We start from the raw sequence: 14,859 nt of genomic DNA, 5'->3' as shown, positions 1-14,859 counted from the left end.
CATTCTATTCATATGTAAGCTTTAATTACTGGGTACGGCATGTGAAACTTTCTAGTGTATTGTGTACATGAATGCAAGAATAACACACAAAATATAAATGCCCTTGTGAACATGCATTTGTATGGAAAACCTCATTTTGGGATCCATGCAAAAGGTCAATTTAATTTGCAATGTCAATATCATACTAGCATATGTAAGTGAGTGACAGAGTAATTGCTAGTGATCAACTGCAGCAGCAATTCTAAAACACAAACAGTGTAGTGATTCTACCATGGCTACTGATATCACTAGAAAATTGCTTTGAAGGCAATTGTTTGCAATTTGTCGCTAGGGCATACTCTCACATAAATTCTAGACAGTTCATTGGTTAATTGCCATTTGATATGTTACCATCAACTACCGCAGTTTTACCATCCCAACAACACTTATGCCGTGCAGTACGTAACAAGCCACAAGCCATCAGACACAGCATGTAATCTATTATGTAGGGTGCTCATGCTTAGTGTGATTTGGGTTATTCCTTCATGTAATTTTACACGAAATTAGGGTTAGGGTTAGGGTTAAGGTTAGGGTTAGTTTAGGGTTAGGATTAGGGTCATGATTAGGGTTAGGATTAGGGTTATGATTAGGATTAGGCTTAGGGTTAGGGTTAGGATTAGGGTTAGAGTTAGGATTGGATTACACGAAATAATTACATGAAGGATCGACCGTGATTTGCGTATCTCACGGACTCGCCAATTAAGTTACGCATAAATTCTGATCAAGTGAATTAAGCCATGGCAGAATATGGTGTTGTGTTGTAAAATACAAAAAATTCTTGAAATATTGAACTTGTGTATGAGTAATATAATACAAATATAAACTGTCTTACATTTGAGTTATGGTCATAAAGTATAAACACTCGGTGAAAGATCACCTCATGATTCTACTTTTACCATCATGCTCATATACAATTAATATTTGTATATTTACTCAAAATATTTTATAGGATCAGAAATTGACAATCCTGAAATTCCTTCTTTCTTTTCTGTTCTCACAGTGCTGATGAAAGTGTTTTTCAGTTTCATGTGACTTCAGTACTTGGTAGTGCAAGCCGTTCAGTTGCCTAATTATTAAATGAAACTATACTCCCCTGATTCATAATGCTTGTTACAATTGCTTTGTATAATATGGACATACAGGTCACCCACATGCAATTTCCTGGTTTGGCCTATGAATTTGGAGAATAGACATCAGAAAAACAGGTATATTTTTTTTATTTTTCAGATGTTTTGGTGCATTCTTCTGAAATTTATCAAGCTTTAGAGAAGCTTGAGTGCAAGTGGGATTTTGCATGTAGATTTTGCTAATGGTGCCCGTTAGGCTGCGATCACATAGAAATATACTGTATACGGTATTAGCTATACGATATACGCTCATTCGATCAGGCTGAGTTGACATAGGAGTATACTATGTGAACTCAGCCTGATCAAATGTTATCCTATGTGAACTCAGCCTGATCAAATGAGCGTATATCATATAGCGAATACCGTATACAGTATACTTCTATGTGATCGCAGCCTTAGGTGATTGAAGATGACAATAAATAGATTAGGTAATGTTTTCCAATACTGGTGTTCATTTAATGTCCAAAAAGGAGGGTAATAGACCATTCTTGTAATTGACACATTCCTGCCATTGATGGGGTGAACATTGGTATCACATAATATGTAATGCGATCAAGCTAAATGAGTCGTGATGTCGATCAAAATCAAAATTCAGTTTTCAATTATACAGGGCCATTCTGAAAACCGATAATAATTAGACTTACGGTTACAGAGATACGGCCATTTTAGTGTTGCTCAGAACAATAAAATACAAAGGAAGTTGAATACTATTATTGGCTATATCTCAATATCGATATTAACGATGTCCGACTCACATATTATATCGAAAGCGAGTTCATGTAGGGCATTACATTACAATCATGTGATACCCTTCTTGACCTCGCTTTAATTATTTTACATCCATGTGGTTCACCCTCTCAATGGCAGTCAATTATAAGAGTGGTCTATAGATTGTCAGATTGGCAATAGATGGCATAATTATGTCTTGAAGTGCCACCTCACATTTTGTTCTTCAGATTTCCTGGCAGTGCACCGAGGCATTTTTGTACCTGATCATGATAAAAAAATTTAAAATCTAACAAGTGAAAAAATGTTCAAGCAATCTACAGTCAAAGGGAAAAGGTTGACATTCTTGGGTAAATTTGTTTGTAAATTTGTTGTTTATAGTCGGTTGGGTTCACAAGTCTGCTGTATTAGAAGCCGACACTTCCCCACCCTCCATCAGTCAATATTGAGGGGTCTTTTAAGTCTACTACCAACATTGCATTGGAGCAATTGATGTCATTTTACTTTATGTACATATATTATTATTAGTTTCACCACTTTTGTTTATCATGACATGAATGACAATAAAATGTATTATTGTAAGTTGTCAAATAAATATCTTTGTACAATTTAAACTGTTCAGGTTATGCCCAATCTGTTTCATAATTTCTGTGTCCCTTCAGTTCCTTACCAGCAGATAATTTGTTAGTAAAATTTTCTCAATGTTGCCAAATGCTGGGTGCATTTGTAACAAATATGATATACATATCTGATCTGAAATAGGCCAAAGGTAGCAATCATGAAATTGTAATAAAGGCAAAAAGCTTGTAATTTGTGATAGAGGCAAAAAGCTCAAATTTTCAATTTCAATGTAATAATTCAATTCTGAAATTTTCTTCTGTGTACTGATTAGATCAAATTGTGGCATATCTTATCATTCAAATCAACTGACAGACAATGTTAATCATTTAGGCAGTCAAATATTCAGTTAAAACAATTCTGCTTTTTATTGTCCAAATTTATACACTTTTAATTTCGGCCCATTCTCTACATCTTTAGCCATTTTACCTTCTTTTTGTCCCTGTCAAAAGAGGGGACTATGAATTGAGCTCTGCCTGTATTTAGGGGTGGTGCAATAATTATGTGTACCCCGGGGGTGAATTATAGGGGGGGCAAAGATTTTTGGCAGGCCAAAAGGGGGGCAAGCATTTTTGGCAGGTCGAAAGGGGGGTCAAGCGATTTTTTTGGCAGGTCGAAAGGGGGGGCAAGCAATTTTGGCACAGATATTTTGGGCACTGCTTCTATATTACGCCCTAAAAGGCGTGGAAAACGTTATGAACACGTTCAAATATGCAAAATTTTCTGCTCGCTATGCGCATTATATGTTAAGACAATTTAAGGTTTTAAATTGGGTTCCCCAAAATCTGGCATGTGTAAGGGGGGGCAAAGATTTTTGGCACGTCAAAGGGGGGCAAAGGTTTTTGGCACGGCCAAAGGGGGGCAAAGGTTTTTGCACGGCCAAAGGGGGGGGTGCGATTTTGGCAGACCATTTTGAGAATTCACCCCGGGGTACACATAATTATTGCACCACCCCTTAGGATAGGTAGCTACCCTCTAGGCCGACTGTAACCCAAATTGGATCACAGGTATTGACAACTTTACAAATTTATTGAGGATGTAAAAGATGATATGTATGAAGCCAAAGGTCATCTCTTACCCAGCTAGAATTGGGGGACGTAACTTAAAATGTTGGCAGTAAAATCAAAACTTTTTTAAAGATTCAAAAATCATGATGTTTCTTCTGTAAAATGGTGCCCAAAATACCAAAATCCGTTCACGCGTCACTGAGATAATCGGGATTCTACAAATAGACCCATATTTGGACCGTTCCAATGGGGCAATACACATAAACTCTTATGTGCTGCATTGTAGTTCATAATGGACAAAAAGGAAATGAAGTTGCTGGGTAGAATTTAAAAAAATAACCAATCAATAAATCTCTCAAATAATGTTTTTCACACCTTTCTGTTTGGGTTAACAATATGTGAAAATCTATCTTCTAAAAATATTGTTCAAACATTTCTCAAGCAACGATATGGCCAAGCGGTCACTTAAATTTCATAGTATACACATGCATGATCAGAAAAAAACGAAAAGGGGTTCTTTCCCAAGAATGAATTTCACGAATGGCGTCTAGTGGCCCAAAAAAACGCTAGCTGATGCGCGACTAGTGATTTTCAAATCATAGCCTAAACAGTATTTACCCTTTTGAGCAAACCCTATACATGAATTTAGCGCATTTTAACAACAAATAAGTAGGATTTTTATCTGAAAGGTAGCACCAATACAGGAATAAAAGAACACACCCTTTATATGATTTCTTTATCATTTTCCAATATTCATATATATGTATAATGTTTGAGGAAACACGCTATGTGAATTAGCGGGGTCAATAAATGATTCCTAAACCAAGTAAAGCTATGTAAACGCATCAACTAGCGAATCCCAATTCGTGCGATTCATTCTCTGAAAAGGGACCTTTTTCCTGGTCACGCATGTGTACATTATGAAACTTAAGGGGCGCGATCTTTGTGCGTAATTATAGAGGGCCAGGGATTCACTCTATCATTTAAAAATTATTTGAAGAAGTTAAAGAGCCCTAAGAATAAAAAACTGTAGTGTAATTCACGCCAGACACAATTTCTTTATATGACAAAATTAATTTTTGTAATCGATCAAAAACAAACGCTTTATATCAATTTTAATTTAGCCTGAATCGGTAAATATGGTACCTCTCGCCCTTTTTTAGGTCAAGGCTGTTTTTACCATTATGCAGTGAACCATTGTTGAAGCTATTTCACATACATGTACAAAACATTCTAGAGAAAGAATGAGGCCATATACTGTTTAAATATCTTTTAAATATCTTTTGTTGATTTCGAATGATAATGTCATGAAGTCGTAAATTTTAAGGTCACATTCCTAAAACCAAAACAAAACATTGCGACGCAGATATTTCCCGACTTACGCAATTTCATCAACACATCAGTGTCTTTATTATTTGTTCGAAACCTTTTCCAAACGTTCGTGCTCTTTATGCATAAAACGGCTAATCTATCTTTACAAAACGCGTCTTTTTTTAGTAAACAAAAGGCTAAAGATGGCATTATGAGATTTATCATTTATCATTACACTCCTCCACTCAACTGCCACTGTGGACGAGCGGTAAAGCGCTAGACGCGTAATCAAATGAAGTTCCGAATCGCTGGTTCGAATCCCAACGAAGCCTGTGGAAAAAAAAAATTTCTTCAAAATTCATGATCGCATTCCGAAATGAGTCACTTGTCGGTAAATCATGTATCGTATCCTTAACTGACCCCGTGGCCCTTCTGTTGCTTGAGAAACATATGAACTATATTTTTAGAAGGTATATATATTTTTTACATATTTTTAACCAAAGAGAAAAGTGTGAAAAATATTCTTTGAGCGACTGATTGATTGATTGTTTTTTTCAACTCGTAGGTCTACCCAGCAAGACTGAGAGTTTACTTCATTTCTTTCTTCCGTTCTAAACAATGCAGCACATTATGTGTATTGCCCCATTGGAACAGTCCAAAAATGGGTCTATTTGTACAATCCCAATTATCTCAGTGACGTGTGAACAGATTTTGATGATTTGTGCACCATCTTAAAGACGAAACGTTATGGTTCATGAATCTACAAAAAAGTTTTGATTTTACTGCCGACATTTCAAGTTATGTCCCCTAATCCACAGGGGCCATTTTTATTGAGACACCCTGTACAGTGGGACATTATACAAATCTACTTGTTCAGGTTTTGTTGCATGCTTTTCAATTGGTGAACACTGCTGAAGTATGTAAATAATAGGGTCAATTTATATAATTATAAATGAGTTGCTTGTCCCATAATGCATTTGAAAAAGTCACATACCATTCCTCATTTCTTGGATGAGGTAGAACTGGCTCAGTTCCTCGGACTATGAGTCCGTGGAGCGGCCGAGGCCGCCCGGCCGAGAGGGCGCGCGAAGCACGCCCGGCGAGGCCGCAAGCGGCAAGAGGACTACTCCCAGCGGGTACTGGTCACGGCACTGGGTCCAGGGCTAGGATGAGGCAGTGAAAATTGGGCTAGAACTAGAAGTAATTCGAATGTTATTTTCACTTGAAGCTGTAATTAATGATTTCGGTCAAATTTTAAGTATTATTTTTCTGCAAAAATGACATTGCTAACGAATACTGTCAGGAAGGTTCTGTTCATTTTCAGCCAAAATAATGAGGTTAAGTGAAAGAAATTATACAGTCCACAACTTAGTTCCCCCCAATACTTTTTAAAATAAGTTCCCCCCAATACTTTTTAAAATAAGTCGTAAAATATTTTACGAAATATAAAAATGTAAAAAGATATGTATAGCCCTATTTGTTTTACCCCTGTGGACCAATTTATAGCGTCACACATCATTGCGTTCAGTCACAATGGTTAATTGTGTAAGAAAAGAGGCTGTTTTAAAAGTTGCACCGGAGTCCATAGCAGTCAGGTTTTCTTTAACACACACATGAATAGGCCTGGCCTACTGTATTGATATAAAATTGGATCGGTTGAGCCCATATTTATTGTCGAAGCTATGAGTTTTAAAATATTGGGCGAGACGTAGTCGAGTCCAATATTTTAAAACTCATAGCGAGACCAATAAATAATGGGCGTAAAGCATCCAATTTTATCATTATTATGTTTTGGATCCAATATTATCACAACTTGGATCCATCAAAACATAATAATGTTTGAGATCGGACTCCTATGGACTCGGGTGCCACTTTTAACACCGTTTAAAACGGTCTCTTTTTTTACATATTGAACCATTGTGACTTAACGCAATAACGTGTGACGCTATAATTTGGTCCATATGTGTAAAACAAATAAGGCTACTTGTATCTTTTTACACATTTGCATTTCGTTTTAAAAAGTATTTAGGGGGGAACTTAATAAGTTGTGGACCCTATATCTTGTCTGTTTAAAGTGGAATAATATGGGGGATTTATTACCTGAATTCTGATAAAATTCAAAATTATCTATTTACAAGCATAACACATTTGGCCGATTCTAATTGTTGGGACATGTGTAAACATTATGCCCAAAAAACACAGATTCAAAAAAATCATTTAAAACGATTGTCTTTATAGATGTAGAAATCAAACTCGTTGACTCCAGGCATATTTGACAGTAACTCTATGTAAATCACATTTATTCATACATATCCTTTTATACAGACAGACAGCCAGCAGCATTTTGGACATTTTAACTTAGAATCACTCTATACATTTGATACCAGTTCTACACAGGTAGGAGTACAGTGCAACATTTCAGAATATTTTGAACATAGGTTATAATAAATGCTTCTGTATAATTAATTGTCTTAAGCAAATGCTTCTGTATAATTAATTGTCTTAAGCAATATGATAATTAAATAATACTATTTAATTTACGGAATGTAGCAGAAGAAAAAATAAATAAAGACATTGTTAATATTTTCTGGAATGCTTACCTTTTTGTACATGGGATTTATTTCTTTGGTTATATCCAAGATAATGTATATCTGATAACGAATAATTATGAAGTTTTGAATTATTCAATTTCTTGTTACATGTATTAACTTCAGAATTATGAACTTTGACATGTCATGAACTTTGACATGTCATGAACTTTGACATTAGTTCTATAGATTTACTTGATCTAATTAAAATGTCATAGATCTTACTTTACAGTAATACGAATAAAATATTCCAATACAATATTACATACAATGTATTAAATCTTGTATTATAGCCTATATGCTGTATGTTTTGCATACAGGTTTAGTAGAACAAACTAGTAGGATTCATTGGCAAAAACTTGACATTACATGAGCTGGCCTGGTTCAAATCATCTGCATTGAAGCCCCCAATATTATAAGTAAATGGGTTTTACTTTCTATACCAGCAGTACTTATTTCACTTATCTTGAGAATCATATAGGCCTATATTATGATGATAGCTGAACCATATTTTCAAACCTGCATGTTACAGCCCTGAAATGTGGCATTCTGAATGATGCAAATTAAATAACCTGTACTCTAGCTTATGTGCCAAGTTTGAGTCACTGAAACATATGAATAGTGGGTTTAAATTGAGAGTACTTTCAGAACTTGGTACAATTTGTTAGGGGATTTGAATCTACATAGCTTAAAGGTGGAAATAAGCACTTAGATCTAGCTTTACTTTTTATAGGTTTTTCTTGTGAATATATAAGAATCCTGATCATCATTCTCAAATATGAGTCAAATTGGGACTTAAAAAAACACTTTTTATGATGGAGTGATTCAAAGTTTCTTTAATTTTTTAACATAAAATTTTGGAAACTTTTCCCTTCACAAAGGAAAACATTTCAATATTTAAGTAGTAAACCTTGTTCAATAAGGAATCTATCCCTTAATTCCAACTCATAGCAATTGCACATAATATGCAAATTATATCCCTTTTTTATGTTAAGGTAAACAGGAGTCAACCTCACCAGCTGCTCAGAAATACACATGTATGAAATAAAAAGATATTACAACTAATATATTGTTAATTGTTTTAGACAAAAGACAAGAAAACTTTGTGAAGTGCTTTAGAGAAAAATAAGATAATGAACTTTAATGGTTTCAATGGAAGAATGCTGAAACCATTCAAAACAGATATTATTTAAGAATAGACCTGTTATCCACATAGCAATCTTCTCTTATTTGCCAAGAAGCTGCCTAGTGAAGTCAGCTGCATTAATTAACTTGCTATCATGAACACAAAGATATACATGTATATGAACATAATTTTATACAGAACATAATGCCAATGAGGTAACCTACTCATGCAAACAAGATTTTTACAATGCCATCTACAAGCATTTTATCAACTTTAAGTGGATCGAAATATCAGCAAAATGTGGCATGTCTTGATACTAGGCTAACTCCAAGTATGATTTAAATGAAGATAATGTTTGGAGTCTGTATGTAATGAGTTGTCAATGACAACGCACTACTACTAGTACAAACCTTTGTAGCGCTCACGCTGTAAGATGCCAATTATACTATAGTTTGATTTGGGGCCTTTGCTGATAAGTGCTTGATGTACCTACTCTAAAGTTTTGTGGCAGGGCCATGCATGGAAGGAGCTGAACTGATTATTTTGTATTAAATGTGGCACCATAAGACAGTGCAGTGTTGACTGAACATCCCAAAATTATTTAATAACAACACTATGTATACACCTTTGGATTATCTACACATCTCATTAAATATTTATACAAGTAACTATTTCCATGGTAACATGCAAATACATAATATATATCATACCATGCATGATTTTTTTCTTCTTTAAATTACAATTTGGATTTGGATTATTACAACTGTTCTGGACTTCAGGAGAGAAATCTTTTGTCAAATGAGAAGATTTTCACTGGCAAACTAATAAGGTTAACCAAATAAAAGGAAGAGCTGCAAATCTTTTGCCCCTACCTTTGTTTTTATTACATATTGTGGTGATCTAGGAGATTTACATTTTGAGGATGAGGCTCATGATTAGTGAAATATCAAATATCTGAATACTCTACCAACATTACAAAATTTTATAAAATTTGCAAATATGCTTTTATAAGCAGGTATTCCATTGAATAGTTCACCAATCAAATATTGTCCTGTGATGGCCGGTGCAAATGGTCTGCCAACTAATCTTGTCCTGTGATGGCCGGTGCAAATGGTCTGGCAACAAGTGCCATTAAACCAAGCAACCACTTTATCCAAACATTCTCTCAGTAACAAACGTGTCTACTCTTAATTCCATAAAACCCAAACATAATGAAACATAAGTTGTATTCATATTGGGCACCTTGTATCACACCTGTTATTGCAATAACCTGCATCTCTCCCTTACCTGCCCCCCCCCCTCCATTTATTCTGTATTTGGTCACATGGCAAAGGTTAAGCTACTGCCCTGTTATGTGTAAGAATCCCTCAATAGTTCAGTTTAATTTAGGATTTTAGTACAAAATCATTTGAAATGTCCATTACATTTTGCACTTTTTTAAATTTAAGAAAAAATAATTGTGCTGTTTTACTTTGAAATCAAGAGTAGTGAGCCTATAAGCATTCTAGTGTTTTCATTTTCCTACAAGGGGACTACATTTACATGTATGTATCAGTATATCTACAGCAGCGTTTATTTATTCTGAGTGCCAGTTGTCACCATGCATACACTTGTATTTACAGGTCAACATTTAAAAATCTAAACAAATAATTTTAATCATAATAATATACATAAATGTACAATTGTGTACTAAAAATAAATCTAAATTTCTCAATTGCATTAACTGGCAAAATCTCCTCATCACTCTTAATAATTGGTCCCAAATCAAACTTAACAGAGGTACATGTATGTATCTAGGAGATCCAAGATGACCATTAACATAAGGGCACAAACCAAAAGTTTGATGAAACCTTAGAAATAAATACTAGTATCATTTCGAAGGATGACCTCTTCCTTCCTCATCTGCAGCAAACTGGAAATGGGCCATCATAACATCGCTTTTGTCCAGAGTACACAAGAAACAACTAGGATAGTTCTTAAGGCTTCATCAATATTTAGGTTTGGTCCCTAATCATGTTGATGGGAACTAAGATCGTAAGAACATATTTTATTAATATTATAGTGTAATTTTATACATAAATGCTTGTAAATTTGGCTCACTTACCATGACAAATATACACAGCACACTTCTTATAATTCAATTAATATTATGAAGTACTGAAGTACTAAAGGAAAAGCGTCAGAATTCAACAATATATGCTTCCCAGAATTCAAATTTTAATGTTGTTGAACTCACGCTGCTTATTTTCCAGGCTATCAATCTGTTTGTACCATCGTGTGTATTACACAACTATTATTATTGTATATATACTTTGAGAGGTTATTTTTCATCTGAATAATTTTTTGCTCAACATTTCACACATTTGAAATTTCCATAAAGTTGAGAAAAGTGCAAACTGTCCTGCCTACTGATCTAGTAAGTGAGAAACAATTTCACTCCACCATGCTGCAATCATAATGTGAGCATGTACTATGCATTTCACTCAGTCAGTAATGCATACTTTTACAAGCATACATTCATTTATTAACCTGCAATTTACAGCAAACAAGCACCCATCCAGTGCTACAACATGATCAACTTCTAAGTAATGTGGTTGAAATCAAAGAAAACAAAAAGATGAATAAAGCAGCAAGTTCCTGAAAAGCAATCTTTATTGCTTATATCCTCAACATTACAAAAGATATGTTGGAAAACTTGCAGATGCATTTGTTTGCTTTAAATTCAACCTGTTTTGTGAGTTTCATGTTGATTTGAAATTCCGTTCAGCTATATATCCAAATTCCCATCAAATTTTAGTTCAAGAAAGAGTTTGATTTTACTTGGATCAATATGGAGTATGGAACGGAGGTGATTGGTTTTTCTAAAAGAAATAATTCATGTTGCAACATTGCATGACTTCCAAATGTTAGCACGTTCTTTGTCCCCATTTCAAAAACTGCAGTTTTGATCAACCATTACAAACATTATCTTATATTACTACATGTATTTATCTTTACTGCTTTTTATCCCAAATCCATGTTAGCCTAATTTGTTTTAATTCTGCCGAGTAAACTCAAAAAATAAACATATCAATTACTCCATTACATCCTTTGCATGAGCAAATTCTGGTCACATTTTGTCATTGACTACACATATAAAACTTTTATTTTACATAGAGCCAACTTGAAAATACATATTCTGTAATACCTTACATATTGCCACAGAAAAGCTGCCTGAAATGTGAAATACACAAAGCAGCTATTTCTTTTTATCTCTCACGCATACATTCATGCTAGTACTATGTATACAGTATTTAAGACTACAATTCTATGATACATGCAGCATATGTGTGCCATAATTGTGAGGTCATATATGGATGGCTGGATCAATCATGGTCACTTTATTATCTAAAATGTTATGCACCTTACCTAACACTTCTGATCGAAAATTAGTTGACCAAGAAAAGAAAAATTGACCTTGACCATGACTTGAAACCTCTGGACTGGTCCTTTACACTTCTGACTGAATATAATTACACAGTAGATGATAACTACTGACTATATCCTCAAAATTTTAATGGCATTTCGCTGACTATTTGGAAAAAACACCTGGTCTATGTCCTTCATGTAGTGTACACAAAATCAAGACTTGATTGAGGGATTAGACAGGTGTATAATCCCCGTCTTGATACTACTAGGCTAACTCTTAGTATGCTTGCTTACACTGAAGTAATATATCCTAATGACTGGTTATTTGCTCGTTTTTATTTTTCTAGTATATGCAATCAATCACTGGATGTTCTGCTTCTCATAACGTGGTAATAGCAATGTCAGGCATCGCCAAAGTGTTTGTTGGAGAAATAGTAGAGGAAGGTGAGTGTAATGATACAAGACATTGCATGTACAGGCTGTATGAAAATGTTTGGTACCCATCAGTTTTTGGTGTTTATTGACAAGCTTGTTCTTCAATATGCAATATTGGATCCTCTTGAATGCCCAGGATTTATAATAGTTTTGTTATCTTTCATAACATTCATTTATAAATAAGGAATCTCCTATGTTGCATTTTGTTGTAGTAGTCTTGTCCATAATCACTGGAAACTGATGAGTACCAATTATTTTGATATCCTGTACATGTTCAAAGGTTTCTGTGAAAAGCTTTATCTGGAGCAAGCCATTCTCTCAAACTGGGGCAAAAATGGATGTATGGTAATGGTTTACAAGAAACAGAATTTCAAAGTGCTTGTCTTTGTATTTTCTAAAAGCCATTTAAAAAAGTTTTTTTTCTGGATATACATTTAAAGCAATATTGTAACATTTGCTGATGATGGTGCCCTAAGTTGTTTTTTAGAAATTAATATTTTACACATAATTTAATGATCTAACATAGCCTGCAAAAGACCAAGGAAGACCATAGGTGACAAAAATTGTGACAAAATCTGAGATCTGAAACTTGTATCACAGAACACACAATTTAATTCATACGATCAAAATATTAGCGTAAACGTTCACCTAATGGCACTATAGGCTCCCTTGACATAACTGGAATTTTAGACACAAACTAAAAGTGCCCTGCCATCAAAATCCCACCAGCAAATAAGGGCACATATCCTTAATTGTTGTTGGGATTTTTAGAGGAGGGCGCTCTCTATTTTTATACATGAAATTTCCTTTAAGGCAAAGGAGCCCAGGTGCGCCATTAGGCGAACGTTTACGGAAATTTAGTCAAGCTTGTATATGGGCGAAATGTCTCATTGCGCACATGAATGTACAGGATGTTCATAGCACATTGAGCCGATCAACCCCTCTAAACGGACTGATACACGCATTGACAATATACATTTATAGGTGCTATAATGAAATCATGGTTCAAAAATCAGTTTGAAAGTTAATCCATAGTAACGCTTTTACAGCTCATCATAGGAATGGTTTGGTTTCCCTCCTTTTTCTCAAGGTTGTCCAAGAGATGTTAATGTTCAGTTTATACCGGATTCTATTATAATTGAAGACAAAGATAAAAAGACTAGTTTGCGTCTGACGTCACTGTCAATCAAATTCTCTACGATCCTTGATTGGTTAATTAGCGCGTAAAAGGAAGGTTGATTTATCTGGTGCCGATCGGAGAAAAGGAATAGCAGTAAATGGCGAAAAATTACGTACTTCTACAAGGCAAAAAGCAACTTTTCTAGGCATTGTTGATATGGTGGATAATGGTGCCTTCACGAAAGAAAGTTTCCTACTATTAAGACCTAACTTTTGAGATGGTTTGTATCTTTGAAGGTGCAAAATTAACTATAAGGTGCCCGGTTTTACCGCCGTGTAAACTCAGGCATCACGACACTTGTAAAACCGTGCTCAAGTTTGATTGACAGATGACGTCAGACGCAAACTAGTCTTTCTATCTTTGTCTTTCATTATATATTGTTTAATTTATACAATATAGGGCTAAGTTGCCAGTCAAACTCATACTGTAATATCACTGCCACAGATACACTCTTTGCATAAGAAAAATAATACAAAAGAATTGTGGTGTGCCAAAGTAAAGAAACATTAAGTGTGAAAAGGGGTTCCTATTAATTTGTTTAGACCATGAAATATTGGCCAACTATAAAAGTGCATCAGGTACTTGTCCTGATTTTATAAGTTATCATGACACGCTGCACATTGGCAGGTACATATATATATGAAAGGGTTATGACACCAATTTCTAGAATAATAATTGATCCATGATGTTTTCTGCAAGAATTTGTCTGATTCGCTTTGAGTCATTGTAAAAGGTCGAAATTAATGTTTCTACTATTTCTTCTTGCAGCATTGGATGTGATGGAGCAATGGGGAGAATCTGGCCCACTTCAACCCAAGCATATAAGGGAAGCTGTTAGGCGACTGAAAGCACATGACAAAATACCAGCAGCAGCATATAAACATACTCTGTTTAAATGAGACTCATTGAATGCTTGGGACTGATATGACTTGATTCAGTACCATGGAAGACTTGATTCAGTGACATACAAAGTTACTCTGTTTTTAAGATTTGTGCTACTTTTTTATAACTTTCTGGCAAAGTCAGTGGGCTTTGAGAAGAAAGAAACATGAATGTTTGGGTCAGTTTTGATAAACTCACTATACTCTGTTTCACCACAAGTTTGGTTGTGATATCAATGCTTAAAAGTTGCAGAGGTGTGCCTTAAGGTTATTAATTATTTTAAACTGTTGTGATTTGGTAGTTCACAGCATCTTACGAATGGTAGTGAGCTTTGGCAAAAATTGCATTGCTCAATTCATAGCGGCGTGTAGAAGAATTAAAATATCACAGATATACTTTTATAGGTGCTGCG

At 34.8% G+C, this 14,859-nt stretch overlaps 1 protein-coding gene across 1 annotated transcript in view; it reads left to right on the top strand.

Moving 5' to 3' along the window:
* LOC140155848 (transcription initiation factor TFIID subunit 11-like) overlaps nucleotides 1–14,587 on the top strand; it is a 35,480-nt gene extending 20,893 nt beyond the window's left edge. The window contains exons 4-5 of the mRNA XM_072178839.1: nucleotides 12,298–12,394; nucleotides 14,334–14,587. Coding sequence (XP_072034940.1) covers nucleotides 12,298–12,394; nucleotides 14,334–14,464 — 228 coding nt within the window. The 3' untranslated portion in view covers nucleotides 14,465–14,587. The remainder of the gene's footprint in view (nucleotides 1–12,297; nucleotides 12,395–14,333) is intronic.
* Nucleotides 14,588–14,859: the final 272 nt, after the last annotated feature.

Source organism: Amphiura filiformis, chromosome 6, assembly GCF_039555335.1.
Source record: "Amphiura filiformis chromosome 6, Afil_fr2py, whole genome shotgun sequence".
Taxonomy (NCBI): Eukaryota; Metazoa; Echinodermata; class Ophiuroidea; order Amphilepidida; family Amphiuridae; genus Amphiura; species Amphiura filiformis.
The sequence above is the reverse complement of the archived record's forward strand: the minus strand, read 5'-3'. Positions and strand labels throughout refer to the sequence as shown.